The 20241-nt window shown below is 26.8% G+C and overlaps 1 protein-coding gene across 7 annotated transcripts in view; it reads left to right on the forward strand.

The window, feature by feature from the left end:
• The window catches only part of LOC145277818 (protein shifted-like), a 593688-nt gene that overhangs the window by 510696 nt on the left and 62751 nt on the right, over window positions 1–20241 (forward strand). For all 7 annotated transcript variants that reach the window (XM_080129712.1, XM_080129714.1, XM_080129710.1 and 4 more), the window contains one exon: window positions 14355–14450. In XM_080129712.1, coding sequence (XP_079985838.1) covers window positions 14355–14450 — 96 coding nt within the window. The remainder of the gene's footprint in view (window positions 1–14354; window positions 14451–20241) is intronic.

Genomic DNA, 20241 nt, shown 5'->3' on the forward strand with positions numbered 1-20241 from the left:
AAAGTAGTACATCTTAAAAAAAAGTAGTAAAAGTAGTAAATCTCTAAAAAAGTAGTAAAGGTAGTAAATCTCTAAAAAAAGTAGTAAAAGTAGTAAATCTTTAAAAAAGTAGTAAAAGTAGTAAATCTCTAAAAAAAGTAGTAAAAGTAGTAAATCTTTAAAAAAGTAGTAAAAGTAGTACATCTTCAAAAAAAGTAGTAAAAGTAATAAAACTCTAAAAAAAAGTAGTAAAATTAGTAAATCTCTAAAAAAGTAGTAAGATTAGTAAATCTCTACAAAAGTAGTAAAAGTAGTAAATCTCTAACAAAAGTAGTAAAAGTAATAAAACTCTAAAAAAAAGTAGTAAAAGTAGTAAATCTCTAAAAAAGTAGTAAAAGTAGTAAATCTCTAAAAACGTAGTAAAAGTAGTAAATCTCTAAACAAAGTAGAAAAAGTAGTAAATCTCTAAAAATAGTAGTAAAAGTAGTAAATCTCTAAAAAAGTAGTAAAAGTAGTAAATCTCTAAAAAAGTAGTAAAAGTAGTAAATCCCTTAAAAAGTAGTAAAAGTAGTACATCTCTAAAAAAAGTAGAAAAAGTAGTAAATCTCTAAAAATAGTAGTAAAAGTAGTAAATCTCTAAAATAAGTAGTAAAATAGTAAATCTCTTAAAAAGTAGTAAAAGTAGTAAATCCCTTAAAAAGTAGTAAAAGTAGTAAATCCCTTAAAAAGTAGTAAAAGTAGTAAATCTCTAAAAAGCTAGTAAAATGAGAACATCTCTAAAAAAGTAGTAAAACTAGTAAATCTTTAAAAAAGTAGTAAAAGTAGTAAATCTCTAAAAAGTAATGAAAGTAGTAAATCTCTAAAAAAGTAGTAAAAGTAGAAAATCTTTAAAAAAGTAGTAAAATTAGAACATCTTTAAAAAAAAAATAAAAGTAGTACATCTCTAAAAAGTAGTAAAAGTAGTAAATCTCTAAAATGTAGTAAAAGTAGTAAATCTCTAAAAAAGTAGTAAAAGTAGTAAATCTCTAGAAAAGTAGTAAAAGAAGTAAATCTCTAAAAAAAGTAGTAAAAGTAGTAAATCTCTTAACAAGTATTAAAAGTAGTACATCGCTAAAAAAAGTAGTAAAAATAGTAAATCTCTAAAAAAGTAGTAAAGGTAGTAAATCTCTAAAAAAGTAGTAAAAGTAGTAAATCTCCAAAAAGTAGTAAAAGTAGTAAATCTCTAAAAACGTAGTAAAAGTAGTAAATCTCTAAAAAAGTAGTAAAAGTAGTAAATCTCTTAACAAGTATTAAAAGTAGTACATCGCTAAAAAAAGTATTAAAAATAGTACATCTCTAAAAAGTAGTAAAAGTAGTAAATCTCTAAAATGTAGTAAAAGTAGTAAATCTCTAAAAAAGTAGTAAAAGTAGTAAATCTCTAGAAAAGTAGTAAAAGAAGTAAATCTCTAAAAAAAGTAGTAAAAGTAGTAAATCTCTTAACAAGTATTAAAAGTAGTACATCGCTAAAAAAAGTAGTAAAAATAGTAAATCTCTAAAAAAGTAGTAAAGGTAGTAAATCTCTAAAAAAGTAGTAAAAGTAGTAAATCTCCAAAAAGTAGTAAAAGTAGTAAATCTCTAAAAACGTAGTAAAAGTAGTAAATCTCTAAAAAAGTAGTAAAAGTAGTAAATCTCTTAACAAGTATTAAAAGTAGTACATCGCTAAAAAAAGTATTAAAAATAGTACATCTCTAAAAAGTAGTAAAAGTAGTACATCTCTAAAAAAAAGTAGTAAAAGTAGTAAATCTCTAAAAGTAGTAAAATTAGTAAATCTCTGCAAAAGTAGTAAAAGTAGTACATTTAACAAAAGTGGTAAAAAAAGTACATCTCTAAAAAGTCGTAAAAGAAGTAAATCTCTAAAAAATTAGTAAAATTAGAACATCTCTAAAAAGTAGTAAAAGTAGTAAATCTCTAAAAAAAATAGTAAAAGTAGTACATCTCTACAATAGTAGTAAAAGTAGTAAATCTCTCAAAGAGTAGTAAAATTAGCACATCTTTAAAAAAGTCGTAAAAGTAGTAAATCTTTAAAAAAGTAGTAAAAGTAGTAAATCTCTAAAAAAAGTAGTAAAAGTAGTACATCTCTAAAAAAGTAGTAAAAGTAGTAAATCTCTAAAAAAGTAGTAAAAGTAGTAAATCTCTAAAAAAAAATAGTAAAAGTAGTACATCTCTAAAAAAGTAGTAAAAGTAGTAAATCTCTAAGAAAGTAGTAAAATTATAACATCTCTTAAAAATAGTAAAAGTGGTAAATTTTTTAAAAAGTAGTAAAAGTAGTAAATCTCTAAAAAAAGTAGTAAAAGTAGTAAATCTCTAAAAAAAGTAGTAAAAGTAGTTAATCTCTAAGAAAGTAGTAAAATTAGAACATCTCTTAAATATAGTAAAAGTAGTAAATTTTTAAAAAAATAGTAAAAGTAGTAAATCTCTTAAAAAGTAGTAAATGTAGTAAATCTCTAAAAAAGTAGTAAAAGTAGTAAATCTCTAAAAACGTAGTAAAAGTAGTACATCTCTAAAAAAGTAGTAAAAATAGTAAATCTCTAAAAAAGTAGTAAAAGTAGTAAATCTCTTAAAAAGTAGTAAAAGTAGTACATCTATTAAAAGTAATAAAAGTAGTAAATCTCTTAAAAAGTTGTAAAAGTAGTACATTTCTAAAAAAGTAGTAAAAGTAGTAAATCTCTAAAAAAGTAGAAAAAGTAGTAAATCTCTTAAAAAGTAGTAAAAGTAGTAAATCTCTAAAAAAGTAGTAAATGTAGTAAATTTCTAAAAACAGTAGTAAAGTAGTGAATCTCTAAAAAATAGTAAAAGTAATTATTCTCTAAAAAAGTAGTAAAACTAGTAAATCTCTAAAAAAAGTAGTAAAAGTTGTATATCTCTAAAAAAGTAGTAAAAGTATTAAATCTCTAAAAAAGTAGTAAAAGTAGTAAATCTCTTAAAAAGTAGAAAAAGTAGTAAATCTCTAAAAAAGTAGTAAAAGTAGTAAATCTCTAAAAAAGTAGTAAAAGTAGTAAATCTCTAAAAAAGTAGTAAAAGTAGTAAATCTCTAAAAAAGTAGAAAAAGTAGTAAATCTCTTAAAAAGTAGTAAAAGTAGTAAATCTCTAAAAAGTTAGTAAAAGTAGTAAATCTCTTAAAAAGTAGTAAAAGTAGTAAATCTCTAAAAAAGTAGTAAAAGTAGTACATTTTTTAAAAAAGTAGTAAAAGTAGTAAATCTTTAACAAAGTAGTAAAAGTAGTAAATCTTTAACAAAGTAGTAAAAGTAGTAAATCTCTTACAAAGTAGTAAAAGTAGTACATCTATTAAAAGTAATAAAAGTAGTAAATCTCTAAAAAGTTGTAAAAGTAGAACATCTCAAAAAAAGTAGTAAAAGTAGTACATCTGTAAAAAAGTAGTAAAATTAGAACATCTCTAAAAAGTAGTAGAACATCTTTTAAAAAGTAGTAATAGTTGTACATCTTTAAAAAAGTAGTAAAAGTAGTAAATCTCTAAAAAAAAGTAGTAAAAGTAGTAAATCTCTAAAAAGTAGTAAAAGTAGTAAATCTCTAAAAAAAGTAGTAAAAGAAGTAAATCTCTAAAACAGTAGTAAAATAGTAAATCTCTAAAATAGTTGTAAAAGTAGTAAATCTCTAAAAAAAGTAGTAAAAGAAGTAAATCTCTAAATCAGTAGTAAAATAGTAAATCTCTAAAAAAGTAGTAAAAGTAGTAAATCTCTAAAAAAGTAGTAAATGTAGTAAATCTCTAAAAAAAGTAGTAAAGTAGTAAATCTCTAAAAAGTAGTAAAAGTAGTAAATCTCTGGAAAAGTAGTAAAAGTAGTACATCTCTAAAAAAGTAGTAAAAGTATTACATCTCTAAAAAAGTAGTAAAAGTAGTAAATCTCTAAAAAAGTAGTAAATATAGTAAATCTCTAAAAAGTAGTAAAAGTAGTAAATCTCTAAAAAAAATAGTAAAAGTAGTACATCTCTAAAAAAGTAGTAAAAGTAGTAAATCTCTAAAAAAGTAGTAAAAGTAGTAAATCTCTAAAAAGTAGTAAAAGTAGTACATCTCTAAAAAAAGTAGTAAAAGTAGTAAATCTCTAAGAAAGTAGTAAAATTAGAACATCTCTTAAAAATAGTAAAAGTAGTAAATTTTTTAAAAAGTAGTAAAAGTAGTAAATCTCTAAAAAAAAGTAGTAAAAGTAGTAAATCTCTAAAAAAAGTAGTAAAAGTAGTTAATCTCTAAGAAAGTAGTAAAATTAGAACATCTCTTAAAAATAGTAAAAGTAGTAAATTTTTAAAAAAGTAGTAAAAGTAGTAAATCTCTAAAAAAGTAGTAAATGTAGTAAATCTCTAAAAAAGTAGTAAAAGTAGTAAATCTCTAAAGAAGTAGTAAAAGTAGTAAATCTCTAAAACTAGTAAAAGTAGTAAATCTCTAAAAAAAGTAGTAAAAGTAGTACATCTCTAAAAAAAGTAGTAAAAGTAGTAAATCTCTAAAAAAGTAGTAAAAGTAGTAAATCTCTAAAAAGTAGTAAAAGTAGTACATCTCTAAAAAGTAGTAAAAGTACTAAATCTCTAAAAAAGTAGTAAAAGTAGTAAATCTCTAAAAAAGTAGTAAAAGTAGTAAATCTCTAAAAAGTAGTAAAAGTAGTAAATCTCTAAAAACGTAGTAAAAGTAGTAAATCTCTAAAAAAGTAGTAAAAGTAGTAAATCTCTAAAAAAGTAGTAAAAGTAGTAAATCTCTAAAAAAGTAGTAAAAGTAGTAAATCTCTAAAAAAGTAGTAAAAGTAGTACATCTCCAAAAAAAGTAGTAAAAGTAGTAAATCTCTAAAAACGTAGTAAAAGTAGTACATCTCTAAAAAAAGTAGTAAAAGTAGTAAATCTCTAAAAAATAGTAAAAGTAGTAAATCTCTAAAAAAGTAGTAAATTTAGTAAATCTCTAAAAAAAAGTAGTAAAAGTAGTAAATCTCTAAAAAAGTAGTAAAAGTAGTACATTTCTAAAAAAGTAGTAAAAGTAGTAAATTTTCAAAAAAGTAGTAAAAGTAGTAAATCTCTAAAAAAGTAGTAAAAGTAGTAAATCTCTAAAAAGTAGTAAAAGTAGTAAATCTCTAAAAACGTTGTAAAAGTAGTAAATCTCTAAAAAAGTAGTAAAAGTAGTAAATCTCTAAAAAAGTAGTAAAAGTAGTAAATCTCTAAAAAAAAGTAGTAAAAGTAGTACATCTCTAAAAAAAGTAGTAAAAGTAGTAAATCTCTAAGAAAGTAGTAAAATTAGAACATCTCTTAAAAATAGTAAAAGTAGTAAATTTTTTAAAAAGTAGTAAAAGTAGTAAATCTCTAAAAAAAAGTAGTAAAAGTAGTAAATCTCTAAAAAAAAGTAGTAAAAGTAGTTAATCTCTAAGAAAGTAGTAAAATTAGAACATCTCTTAAAAATAGTAAATCTCTAAAAAAAGTAGTAAAAGTAGTAAATCTCTAAAAAAGTAGTAAAAGTAGTACATTTCTAAAAAAGTAGTAAAAGTAGTAAATTTTCAAAAAAGTAGTAAAAGTAGTAAATCTCTAAAAAAGTAGTAAAAGTAGTAAATCTCTAAAAAGTAGTAAAAGTAGTAAATCTCTAAAAACGTTGTAAAAGTAGTAAATCTCTAAAAAAGTAGTAAAAGTAGTAAATCTCTAAAAAAGTAGTAAAAGTAGTAAATCTCTAAAAAAAAGTAGTAAAAGTAGTACATCTCTAAAAAAAGTAGTAAAAGTAGTAAATCTCTAAGAAAGTAGTAAAATTAGAACATCTCTTAAAAATAGTAAAAGTAGTAAATTTTTTAAAAAGTAGTAAAAGTAGTAAATCTCTAAAAAAAAGTAGTAAAAGTAGTAAATCTCTAAAAAAAGTAGTAAAAGTAGTTAATCTCTAAGAAAGTAGTAAAATTAGAACATCTCTTAAAAATAGTAAAAGTAGTAAATTTTTAAAAAAGTAGTAAAAGTAGTAAATCTCTAAAAAAGTAGTAAATGTAGTAAATCTCTAAAAAAGTAGAAAAAGTAGTAAATCTCTAAAAAAGTAGTAAAAGTAGTAAATCTCTAAAAAAGTAGTAAAAGTAGTAAATCTCTAAAAAAGTAGTAAAAGTAGTAAATCTCTAAAAAAGTAGAAAAAGTAGTAAATCTCTTAAAAAGTAGTAAAAGTAGTAAATCTCTAAAAAGTTAGTAAAAGTAGTAAATCTCTTAAAAAGTAGTAAAAGTAGTAAATCTCTAAAAAAGTAGTAAAAGTAGTACATTTTTTAAAAAAGTAGTAAAAGTAGTAAATCTTTAACAAAGTAGTAAAAGTAGTAAATCTTTAACAAAGTAGTAAAAGTAGTAAATCTCTAACAAAGTAGTAAAAGTAGTACATCTATTAAAAGTAATAAAAGTAGTAAATCTCTAAAAAGTTGTAAAAGTAGAACATCTCAAAAAAAGTAGTAAAAGTAGTACATCTGTAAAAAAGTAGTAAAATTAGAACATCTCTAAAAAGTAGTAGAACATCTTTTAAAAAGTAGTAATAGTTGTACATCTTTAAAAAAGTAGTAAAAGTAGTAAATCTCTAAAAAAAAAGTAGTAAAAGTAGTAAATCTCTAAAAAGTAGTAAAAGTAGTAAATCTCTAAAAAAAGTAGTAAAAGAAGTAAATCTCTAAAACAGTAGTAAAATAGTAAATCTCTAAAATAGTTGTAAAAGAAGTAAATCTCTAAAAAAAGTAGTAAAAGAAGTAAATCTCTAAATCAGTAGTAAAATAGTAAATCTCTAAAAAAGTAGTAAAAGTAGTAAATCTCTAAAAAAGTAGTAAATGTAGTAAATCTCTAAAAAAAGTAGTAAAGTAGTAAATCTCTAAAAAGTAGTAAAAGTAATAAATCTCTGGAAAAGTAGTAAAAGTAGTACATCTCTAAAAAAGTAGTAAAAGTAGTACATCTCTAAAAAAGTAGTAAAAGTAGTAAATCTCTAAAAAAGTAGTAAATATAGTAAATCTCTAAAAAGTAGTAAAAGTAGTAAATCTCTAAAAAAAATAGTAAAAGTAGTACATCTCTAAAAAAGTAGTAAAAGTAGTAAATCTCTAAAAAAGTAGTAAAAGTAGTACATCTCTAAAAAGTTGTAAAAGTAGTACATCTCTAAAAAGTAGTAAAAGTAGTAAATCTCTAAAAAAGTAGTAAAAGTAGTAAATCTCTAAAAAAGTAGTAAAAGTAGTAAATCTCTAAAAAGTAGTAAAAGTAGTAAATCTCTAAAAAATAGTAAAAGTAATTATTCTCAAAAAAAGTAGTAAAACTAGTAAATCTTTAAAAAAGTAGTAAAAGTAGTAAATCTCTAAAAAAGTAGTAAAAGTAGTAAATCTCTAAAAAGTAGTAAAAGTAGTAAATCTCTGGAAAAGTAGTAAAAGTAGTACATCTCTAAAAAAGTAGTAAAAGTAGTAAATCTCTAAAGAAGTAGTAAAAGTAGTAAATCTCTAAAACTAGTAAAAGTAGTAAATCTCTAAAAAAAGTAGTAAAAGTAGTACATCTCTAAAAAAAGTAGTAAAAGTAGTAAATCTCTTAAAAAGTAGTAAAAGTAGTAAATCTCTAAAAAGTAGTAAAAGTAGTACATCTCTAAAAAGTAGTAAAAGTACTAAATCTCTAAAAAAGTAGTAAAAGTAGTAAATCTCTAAAAAAGTAGTAAAAGTAGTAAATCTCTAAAAAGTAGTAAAAGTAGTAAATCTCTAAAAACGTAGTAAAAGTAGTAAATCTCTAAAAAAGTAGTAAAAGTAGTACATCTCCAAAAAAAGTAGTAAAAGTAGTAAATCTCTAAAAACGTAGTAAAAGTAGTACATCTCTAAAAAAAGTAGTAAAAGTAGTAAATCTCTAAAAAAGTAGTAAAAGTAGTACATCTCTAAAAAAGTAGTAAAAGTAGTACATCTCTAAAAAAAGTAGTAAAAGTAGTAAATCTCTAAAAAAGTAGTAAAAGTAGTAAATCTCTAAAAAAGTAGTAAAAGTAGTACATCTCTAAAAAAAGTAGTAAAAGTAGTAAATCTCTAAAAAAGTAGTAAAAGTAGTACATCTCTAAAAAGTAGTAAAAGTAGTACATCTCTAAAAAGTAGTAAAAGGAGTAAATCTCTAAAAAAAGTAGTAAAAGTAGTAAATCTCTAAAAAAGTAGTAAAAGTAGTAAATCTCTAAAAAGTAGTAAAAGTAGTAAATCTCTAAAAACGTAGTAAAAGTAGTAAATCTCTAAAAAAGTAGTAAAAGTAGTAAATCTCTAAAAAAGTAGTAAAAGTAGTAAATCTCTAAAAAAGTAGTAAAAGTAGTAAATCTCTAAAAAAGTAGTAAAAGTAGTACATCTCCAAAAAAAGTAGTAAAAGTAGTAAATCTCTAAAAACGTAGTAAAAGTAGTACATCTCTAAAAAAAGTAGTAAAAGTAGTAAATCTCTAAAAAATAGTAAAAGTAGTAAATCTCTAAAAAAGTAGTAAATTTAGTAAATCTCTAAAAAAAAGTAGTAAAAGTAGTAAATCTCTAAAAAAGTAGTAAAAGTAGTACATTTCTAAAAAAGTAGTAAAAGTAGTAAATTTTCAAAAAAGTAGTAAAAGTAGTAAATCTCTAAAAAAGTAGTAAAAGTAGTAAATCTCTAAAAAGTAGTAAAAGTAGTAAATCTCTAAAAACGTTGTAAAAGTAGTAAATCTCTAAAAAAGTAGTAAAAGTAGTAAATCTCTAAAAAAGTAGTAAAAGTAGTAAATCTCTAAAAAAAAGTAGTAAAAGTAGTACATCTCTAAAAAAAGTAGTAAAAGTAGTAAATCTCTAAGAAAGTAGTAAAATTAGAACATCTCTTAAAAATAGTAAAAGTAGTAAATTTTTTAAAAAGTAGTAAAAGTAGTAAATCTCTAAAAAAAAGTAGTAAAAGTAGTAAATCTCTAAAAAAAGTAGTAAAAGTAGTTAATCTCTAAGAAAGTAGTAAAATTAGAACATCTCTTAAAAATAGTAAAAGTAGTAAATTTTTAAAAAAGTAGTAAAAGTAGTAAATCTCTAAAAAAGTAGTAAATGTAGTAAATCTCTAAAAAAGTAGTAAAAGTAGTAAATCTCTAAAAAAGTAGTAAAAGTAGTAAATCTCTTAAAACGTAGTAAAAGCAGTACATCTCTAAAAAAGTAGTAAAAATAGTAAATCTCTAAAAAAGTAGTAAAAGTAGTACAACTATTAAAAGTAATAAAAGTAGTAAATCTCTAAAAAGTAGTAAAAGTAGTACATCTATTAAAAGTAATAAAAGTAGTAAATCTCTTAAAAAGTTGTAAAAGTAGTAAATTTCTAAAAAAGTAGTAAAAGTAGTAAATCTCTAAAAAAGTAGTAAAAGTAGTAAATCTCTAAAAAAGTAGTAAAAGTAGTACATCTATTAAAAGTAGTAAAAGTAGTAAATCCCTTTAAAAGTAGTAAAAGTAGTACATCTATTAAAAGTAATAAAAGTAGTAAATCTCTTAAAAAGTAGTAAAAGTAGTACATCTATTAAAAGTAATAAAAGTAGTAAATCTCTTAAAAAGTTGTAAAAGTAGTAAATTTCTAAAAAAGTAGTAAAAGTAGTAAATCTCTAAAAAAGTAGTAAAAGTAGTAAATCTCTAAAAAAGTAGTAAAAGTAGTAAATCTTTAAAAAAGTAGTAAAAGTTGTAAATCTCTAAAAAAGTAGTAAAAGTAGTACATCTCTAAAAAAAGTAGTAAAAGTAGTACATCTCTAAAAAAGTAGTAAAAGTAGTACATCTCCAAAAAGTAGTAAAAGTAGTAAATCTCTAAAAAGTAGTAAAAGTAGTAAATCTTTAAAAAAGTAGTAAAAGTAGTAAATCTCTAAAAAAAAAAGTAGTAAAAGTAGTAAATCTTTAAAAAAGTAGTAAAAGTAGTAAATCTCTAAAAAAAATGGTAAAAGTAGTAAATTTCTAAAAAAGTAGTAAAAGTACTAAATCTCTAAAAAAGTAGTAAAAGTAGTAAATCTTTAAAAAAGTAGTAAAAGCAGTAAATCTCTAAAAAAAAGTAGTAAAAGTAGTAAATTTCTAAAAAAGTAGTAAAAGTGGTAAATCTTTAAAAAAGTAGTAAAAGCAGTAAATCTCTAAAAAAAAGTAGTAGAAGTAGTAAATCTCTAAAAATGTAGTAAAATTGGTAAATCTTTAAAAAAAAGTAGTAAATGTAGTTAATCTCTAAAAAAGTAGTAAAAGTAGTACATCTCTTAAAAAGTAGTGAAAGTCGGTGTGTAAGACCAGGTTCATCAGTGCCCTTTCATGGCTGGAATATGTAAATACAATTCTGATTATATATGATCGTACATTGAGGATAAGAGAACCAACTCTACCCAACAAGCAAGTAATATCACGGTGCGTCACCTATCAGAGAGTAATCAATTACAAAATTTATTTGGGTGTTTTTATTCTCATATGACAATTGCTTGAAACTTGATTCTAGTTTACACGATTGTTTCACTATGAGAATTTTTTCCAAGTGTAAAATTGCGTATTGTCGCAGTCGGTAAGAATATTGTCGATGTAGATAGTTTTCCGAAATCAATAACTGTCTCCTCTCTAAACATCTTTAAAATTGCCAGTGATTATATACATGTAACAGTTACAATAAATAATATGTAAAACACATTGATGGGTCATTTACATGATTATCCCCATTGAATTTCTATATTTTGTGTATTTTATGAAGTTTGCTTTTATTTCAATTACTGCAATAACTTGATTCACGCCACTTCTTTCACTGAGTTATGCGGACGAATTTTGATTCGTAAAAGAAACTCGGTTAATGAACATTTATATTGTTCAACTAAATCTCAATTGATGTAAATATTGATAGTCTAAAATGTTCAAACATTTACAATAGAAATCATAATATTTATCTTATAATCTAAAGAAAACGATCCGATGTGAGTAACTGGCCGAATCATAAGTGAAATAGAGAAATACGTCATATAAATTTCAAAGATAAATAGTCAGATCTAAATTAATATAAATTGAATACGAAATCGTTTCAACATCAAATGTATAATCACTAAACATGTAGCGTACATGATGACATTAATGAATTTATTTTGTGGACGGATTTAGTCCAGCTAGGAAGTCTTAAAGGTTCAGGAAAATTATATTTTTCACCCAAAATACTGAAGAAGTAATGATTTCTCGAAAAAAGAAAATATTTACACTATCAATATCTAAAATATTTACACTTTCAATGTTTAAAAGTGGCGTGAAACAAATTCTTTGATAGTAATTATATATATATATATATATATATATATATATATATATATATATATAATATTTTGTTGAATATGGTAAGCAATATATGTTTGTGATATCTTTTTATCCGTTGAAACTTTAATCAACATTCGGAAGTTATAGTGCAAAGAAAATACATTATTTCCAAAATGATGTTGTCATAGAATATAGAAAGTTCTGGACAAGAAAAATAACACAAATGTGTTTAAAATTCAATATGACTTGTGTAAGTTGGTTAAAGGAAGATCAATAGATCTATTTTTCCATCATATTCAGCGAAATATTTTTAGGAACGAATGTTATATATATATATATATATATATATATATATATATATATATATATATATATGCTGCACACACACATACAAACATAATATATATATGTATATATATATATATATATGTGTGTGTGTGTGTACATCATTGCAAGAAATGTGCATATTCTAACACTAACCGATGATGATGCCGCTTGTAATATTTTCTGTTCACTATTAATACTTGTGTTACCGCTACATATGCTGCTACCACTGCTCATATTAATGCTTCTTTAATGCTACATGTGTTGCTTGGCTCCTTTAACATTGTGTGATATCTAAAAGAAGTTCTAGTTCTTTGTCCAATAGATTCAGGGAATTTTCCTTCATGCCACTAAAATTAGTAAGATAATATTACTCTACCAAATAAGTCTAATCCTCGAGTGGCCTTTGGATCTTGATAAATGATGACTCCAAATTTTCAAAAAAAAGTCTGTTAACTCCGCAAACGTTGAAATAGAGTTTGACATTTTTTTTCCTTGGAAGCTTCTCCCAATAAAACGCATTTCACACTGCATTCTTCAAGACGGGATCATTTATTATGATTACACGATAATCTATAATAAAAAAGAAAAGCCTGTGACATGCTAATCGATATTCTAAATTCTGACTCTTGAATAACGCAAAAATGTATATCTTCATTTCGTAGCATTTATGTTAAAAATGATATTTTCGGCAACGCTCACAGAAGGAAATACATCCTAAAAAGCTAGATAAAGTTTATTTGAGAGCAATGGTGATCTCTAAATTCGCGTTGTTTGATAATAAAGGTAGTAGACCTACACCAGGCAGCGATATATAGATTACAGGGACGATATGCCTTGCTTAAAATATTTCAGATGAAGACGAGAGAGAAAAAAAATTAGTGCTGATAAGCCCACACTACCACAACACACAAATGCCTTTAGATATATATTCATTTATATTGTAATTTCTTCACAAATGTACGTTGTTCAATTATCTATAAATTATCTCTCACAAAAACTTAATGTTATCTTAAATATAAAAAAGGAAGTCGTGGCTGAGCACGTTTCATGCCAAATGAAAAAATCAAGCAATTTCTTAAAGAAAACTTCTAGACAGCAGAAAGCAACAAGTATTATAATAAGATATAATAAGTTCATAATGATTATCGCTGGAGTGATATCTATCTAAATATGAATCTATATTCAACCCTGCTAATTATGGAAATTCAACTTATGTTCCGCATTCTGAATTTTACAATGGAGTTCCCTCATATGTTCCAATTAGAGCGATAAACTCTTTAACTTTTAATAAAATGACCGTCTATTATTCCCCCACATCAGTTTTCCAAAAATGACCGTTTATTCCATCATCTTAAGGGAATATATACATTTTCCATAGGATCCACACCGATAGTATTTAATTACTTGTAGTTTCTATATAGAATGATTTTTGTCTAGTTTCTGTTTTTTCTCTATGTTTATCCGTACATATATATATATATATATATATATATATATATATATATATATATATATATATATATATATATAATTATATATATATATATATATACTATCTGAACAACCGGCCTGCTCGGTCGTACAATGCGCTTAAACATATTTTAATTTATGCAAATTTTGTATGTATCATTATCGAGTCAATCCTCCACTGAATATTATATATTAGGAGAAATAATTGGCATGGTGGACTAATTCGCAATATATATATATATATATGTATATATATATATATATATATATATATATATATATAGTAATTTATAAAATATATATGGCGATTAAGCTACACTGAATATTCGGCGTTTCATCCACTCTAGGGTTCCTCAGGCTTATGCCCATAAGCCTGAGGAATCCTAGAGTGGATGAAACGCCGAATATTCAGTGTAGCTTAATCGCCATATATATTTTATAAATTACTAACTAGCTCTACCTACGTATTGAGCACTTTTGAAGTAAATACTTAAAGTTTACGCATAAATTTATACTTTCGTATATTAATTTATGTGAGTAAATGAAGTAGTTATATATATATATATATATATATATATATATATATATATATATATATATATATATATATAATCATGATAATGTAGTTCAAATTCCGGCTTGATATTTCGGCTTGACGATAAATGCTCTGATTAATGTTTTGTTTTAAAATGCAAAAACGAAATGATTTGCGGCGATTTTAAATGGTATCTCTTTTATCATGAATTGAAGTCATTAATAAAAAAAAGTTAAAATAAAATGGCGAGGTACAATCGAGATTGAACAAAGGGTCATTCAATTTTTTGTCGAAGACTGAGCTATGTTTCCAGGTGGCAATAAATTTGCTATTTCTAAGAAATTATTTGTTAAGATTTTATTATCTCCCTTGCCGATGCAACCCAAAACATTCTCCTTTTTATCTATAAGAAAGAAAGACTGTTTTTAGGATCGGATTTTTTCGATTTTCGATACTTATTTGACAAATTTCCGTACAAAACATATCTAAAAACACTGCCAGACATATAAATGACCTTTGTGTGAAAGTTGCAAAAGAAAAGCACAACCATTTCGTAACATATATAAAGAAGGAACTCACACACACACACACAAAGTGACTTTTATATAATAGTATATATATAGGTGTGTGTGTGTGGTGTGTGTGTGTGTGTGTGTGTGTGTGTGTGTGTGTGTGTGTGTGTGTGTGTGTGTGTGTGTGTGTGTGTGTGTCTGTGTGTGTGTGTGTGTGTGTGAGAGATATATGTGTCTGAATTATTATGAAAAAAAACCTGACAGGATTTTTGTTTTGGAAATAAAAAAAAATATGACTAAACGATTCATTTTTACTTCTTCCACTTTTTTAAAAGCGCTCTGCAAAGAACAGTGCCTAAACGGAGGACGGTGCGTTAAGAGAGGCCATTGTTGGTGCGCTCCAGACTATTACGGGGAAACCTGCCAATATCGTAAGTATGCTTATCTTTATAAACATATGTTTGCCATCTCTTATTGGTTTTAAAACTTTTAGTTCTCTTCTTGTTGATTTAAGAACGAAAAACAGACTATATTCCCGTTTCTATCTCTACATATCTTTCTATATCTCCTCCCTCTTTCTTTTCCTTTCTAACTTTCTTTATATAATTATGTATCAATGTGATTACTACGGTACGCCGTAAACTGGTATCAATCTATCACAAATGATTAACTAATCAGTGTTGCAATGGTTTTATCTTTTAAAAGTTGTTTCCGAAAGTGAAGATAATTTACATACATATATATATATATATATATATATATATATATATATATATATATATATGTCTATGTATGTATAATATATATATATATATGTCTATGTATGTATAATATATGTATATATATATATATATATATATATATATATATATATATATATATACACCAGCCTAGAAAGTGTAGGCATTTACGTATTTGTCAGAACACATGAAGAAATAAGCTACATTGTTCAGATACCAAGTGAGGTCTATGAGGTTATGAACATAAATAAGTAGATATGTACACAAATAATAGAAGTTGTTTTATTTAGGTAGAAAATATACTTATTAACTCACTACACGAGAAAACTAAAAGCATAGATGCACACTATGCTACCCTTACCAAGCATGATTTTACTTGCTGTTTTACGTTTTTTTTTTGTGTTTTTTTACACAGTGATCACCACTTATCAAGGCCCGGAAGCCACTCAGGGATAAGGGTTATTGCAAGTACATTACGTTAGTGTGGAGATTTGATGAAGTGTTTACTTAAGGGGGCGGTTCATTAGGAATTTGTTAACATTGGACTTGAAGACATCCAAGTTGTAGTCCGGTGGGAAGCAGGCAGACGGAACAGAGTTCCACAGGCGTGCAGTTCTAAGAAAGAAGCTTTGTTCATGAAATCCGCGTTTTGATTTAGGCACAGATATAGAGTGGGGAAAATTTTTCACAGTGGATTCACATTTTTATGTTTAATGTATATTGGTGAACTTTATCAGAATAATTTTCTAGAAAAGCATTTTCATCTGATGGGATATATATATATATATATATATATATATATATATATATATATATATATATATATATATATATACTAGACTAGACTACCCGTGCCCCGTTGGGTCAGTATGTTATATCTAGCTATGGAATAGTGAGTATAAAGAATTAATGTATTAAGCGCAAAATTGAATGCAAACAAACAGGGCACTCAGTAAAACAATACGGAATACATTGGATAATAAAGGTCTTAATATCATTGTCCTTAGATTAGATGAAAAGTCTTTTATATAAGAGGAGTGTAATCCGTTGAAAAAATTGAAAAAAAAAACGGAAAGACAAAAAAGTCGAGTGTGAATTGTACAGGTTCACCGTAGTTTTGTGTGTGTGTGTGTATGTGTGTGTGTGTGTGTGTGTGTGTGTGTGTTAACAGACTTAAAAATGTCAGGAAATAATAATTTAACGGCGAGATCTTTTTAACGCAAATCTTTAAAAAAATGAAAAGTCTCCACAAACACGTTTTGAAGTGTTTCTACGTATATTTTAAATGTTTGGACCTATGACCCGCTCCCTTTCCTCTTTATGCCTACACCCTAACAAAACTTAAAATGCTAACGATTACATGTCTCCCTACGTCGCCAAGAAGTGGGGTCTCATGTTAAGTTAAACTTATATAGAAAAGTTATCCTCCACGCTAAAATGTTAAATTTTTATTATTTAAAAAGAAAAAGTCCTTTTATATTATCTTTAAAGACCGTTGTGACGTAGTAGCCAAAAAAGTAGATTTAAATTTCTTTTTAGGGGTTAAACTATGGTAGGTCAGGACGTAAAAAGAAAAGAAAAACAAAAGATTTTTCTTAATATGAAAATCGACCAAGTAGTTTTTTTACATTAGAAAAACATATTTGCGTTGTTTTTTTGTGTTTGAAAACAATTCCTGAAAAATTCAAACTTGCCTGAAAAATACAAATAAAGTAATGGTAAATAAATCATTTGGACATAAAAACGTAGTTTTTTTTATGTCCAAATGATTTATTTTCTTTAAAACCAAGTTCTAGTTTTAATCTCGTTCAACGTAGTTAAAGAAATAGTTTCAAAAATATATAAGTGCACCTGAACAATCGCCACCCCCTTACAATTTTTTCCCTTTTAGTCTTCTTTCAACTATTCTGTGGATTATTGGACACTAAATTACCAGATTATAAAAAATGAGAAAAATTAACAATATTTAAAGATTTGGAAGGGGATTCAGCTTCATAGACAACGTTCTAGTAAATCGATCCCCCATTTTCAGAACCGATTTACTGTCCAAATTTTACGTTGGCTCCTTTAGCCCGCTCCCGCCAATTTTTTATTGCGAATTTTTACTTTGATAAGAGTTCGGTCTGCCCCCCACCTCATTATTTTTTATTTACGAGATTTTTAATAGTGTTTTTGCATCAACGGCAGGCGCTATTTTTTAATAGTATTTAAGTTAAATTAAAGTTTTATATCTTTCCTAGTAAATAGTTAGGTAAAAGTACCTAATAGTTAAAAAAAAAACACCCTACCCATATTAAGTAATAGGTTTCTAAATAATAACGTTATTATTCCAACGCGGGTCGTTAAATGCAAACGCACCTTTTTGTCTTATCGTTATTTGTTACTTATTAAATCCTACCTATATGGTCTTTATGCATCAAGTGTCTGTGCGAAACCGGAGATCCTAAACCGAACTGTTAAACTGGAAAAACAGTTTAAACACCAAAGCAAGCAAGATCAACTAATATTCCATACTATTATACTTTTATTGTCACTGATTCACCCATTTTTCAATCAAATCGATTGATTCCCTGCTCTAGTTGTAGAACTTACCAAGGTATATCGGCAGTATCATTCACCTGCCTCTCCCCATTCCCCAATACAGTGTACTGATGAGAACCTTCTTATCATCTCATGAAATCAATTTTATATGTGCTATAAACAGAAATAGTCATTATCAGAGAATCTATATTTGATTTTATATACTGGATCCGTCTACGTGTGCTATAATACTTCTCTAATGCACTTGTGATGTTGGGACGTATAAAATTATTAACTTTAGTAAAAATCGTATTTATTTTTCAACAGTTTTTCAATGATGGATTTTTTAATATTTACCACAGGAATTCTAATTCAAAACCTATCTAAGAACACTTCCTGACAAACCAAGTACATTTGCGCGAAATTGAAAAAAAATCAAGGCAGACATTTCGAAACTCATAGAGAACGAATTCACAAACACATATTTCATATACAATTAAATATATATATATATATATATATATATATATATATATATATATATATATATATATATATATATATATATATATAATATAATGGGCGGAAGTCTCTCGAGAGCTCTTTCAGCTATCATCTCATCAGGAGAAAATCGATAGCGTAAAAATAATAATACTATGTCGAAAGTAAAGAGTTCTGATGGGGAACTATTGAATGTGCCGAAAATTACGGGGACACTAAAATAAAGTTTATTAACGTTTAAAAAACGATTAAAATAATGGCACAACGAGGAAAAAAAAACGGGAGAAAAGATTCACAGTTCCCCAAAGAGAAACAATGCGTTAGATGTTTCTTTCTGCCGGCACAAAGAAGGTTTCCGATAGAAACAGACTCCAAAATCTTTAAATGGTTTCTGGAGTCCGCTCTATCTAGCACCTCGAACCATTCAATTTTATATCTATCGGCACAGCACGGGTTGTCAACCAAATGCTGGCCAATAGCAGCCTTGGACTCTGCTATCGTCCCTTCTGTGGGAGAGAGGTTGCAGGGAAGAGAAAAGGGCATCCACCACTAGGCTACGAAGTCTATTTTGTACTCTGTCAAGGCAGGATAAGCTGTTTTTAGCAGCTCCTGCCCAGATATGGCAGCAGTACTCCATCCTTGGACGTTCTTGGCTTTTATATATAGATAGAGAATTGCATCAACAGTGAGATATCTACTGGAGCGGTAGAATGATCCCACCATTTTTTCAGTAACCTTGGTAACAGATTTGATGTACGTGTTCCATTTCAGATCAGGAGTAAAGGACAAACCCAGAAGCTTGTCAAGACATGAGGCCTCCCCAAGACGAGAGCCATTAATTTCAATTGATGCCAGATGGGGATAAGAGCATTGATGATGTAAAGATAAAAGCTTGGTTTTAGATGCATTAAAAGTAACAAGCCACCTCTTCCGACACTGTACCACGCGCTCAAGATCAGTAGAGAGAGAATTAGAGAGAACTTTGTCATTTACGGTCTTTGATGTGTTGCCATAGATGGTCGTGTCATCAGCATAGACGTCAACGCATGATTTAAGTATGTGTTTTGGGAGATCATTGATGTAGATTAGGAAGAGATTTGTGCCCAGGATCGACCCTTGAGGAACACCAGCATTAATACTGTGGGCTTCTGATTTCTGCCTATCAACCACTACTCTTATGAGCCTATCAGAGATAAATGATTTAATAATTGAGAAAACATTTCCAGTTATACCGTAGCTCGAAATCTTGTGAAGTAGTCATTTATTCCATACCTTATCAAAGGCCTTTGATATGTCAAGAGTAATTGCTCTAGAAAGGAAGCCTTTGTCGAGAGATTTAATAATCCTATGAAATATAACCGTTAGCACATCTGCTGTCGATCTAGCAGAACGGAAACCATATTGCATGTCACTAAGAAGGTTGGAGTGGTTGACTACATGTTTATTTGATATGGATCATGTATGCTATTTGCCAAAACTGGTAGGAACCAAGCCGCTGTTCAGATACTTTGGATTTAACGAACTGAGAATATAGCTCTCTTGCATTTTTTATTACACTTTTACAGTGGTTGCTGGGAGTCCTGAACGCATCTATTACGTTGGTAGCTACGGAAAAAGTGAGTGCATCTATTACGTTGCATCTATTACGTTGGTAGCTACGGAAAAAGTGAGTTCTGTCCGCGATGGCAGGAGCACATTCTGGGGAGCACCATGGCTGGCTATTAGATTTTTGCTGGAATTTTTTTGGATGGTATGAATCGGTCTATACCTACAATTAACCATTCGTCAGGTCTGATACTATAGAGGACACATTCTTTTTAAAAATGAAATGCAGATGTAGATCAGATATAAATGTACGGAAGCTATCTCAGTCAGCCATAGTTGCCCGACTGGCGTTGCCCGATCGTAAAATACGCTTTAACATATGTTAATTTATGCAAATTGCGTATGTATTATTATAGAATCAATCCTCTATAGATAATTTTATATAACGATGAATACTTTGCCCGGTAGACTAATTCGAACAAAACAAAAATAAACAAATGATAATGATAACGTCGTTCATTAAATTCCATCTGAGTTTGTTTACAATGTCATCTCAGCTGATATTTAGCTTGAAAATGAATGCCCTGGAAATGTCACGTCTGATTAATGTTTATTTTTAAAATATGCAAACGACGAAATGATTTGCGGCGATTTTAAATGGTACATCTTCTTTCATCGTATACTGAACCTGTTAATAAGAAAAAATTTAAAATAAAATGGTGAGGTACATCCAGGCTTTACAGGAGATCATTTGATCTGTAGTCGAATACTCTGTTACTGGGATATATTTCCAGATGACAATAAATTTGTTTTTTAAAAGAAAAGATTTTCTGAGATTTTATTATTTCCCTTGGCTGTGTAACGTGAAATATTCCCCTGTAAAATTATTCTGTTTTATCTAAAAGAGAGAAAGACT

This window comes from Euprymna scolopes, chromosome 6 (genome assembly GCF_053919585.1).
Source record: "Euprymna scolopes isolate OS-2025 chromosome 6, ASM5391958v1, whole genome shotgun sequence".
In the NCBI taxonomy this organism is placed as follows: Eukaryota; Metazoa; Mollusca; class Cephalopoda; order Sepiida; family Sepiolidae; genus Euprymna; species Euprymna scolopes.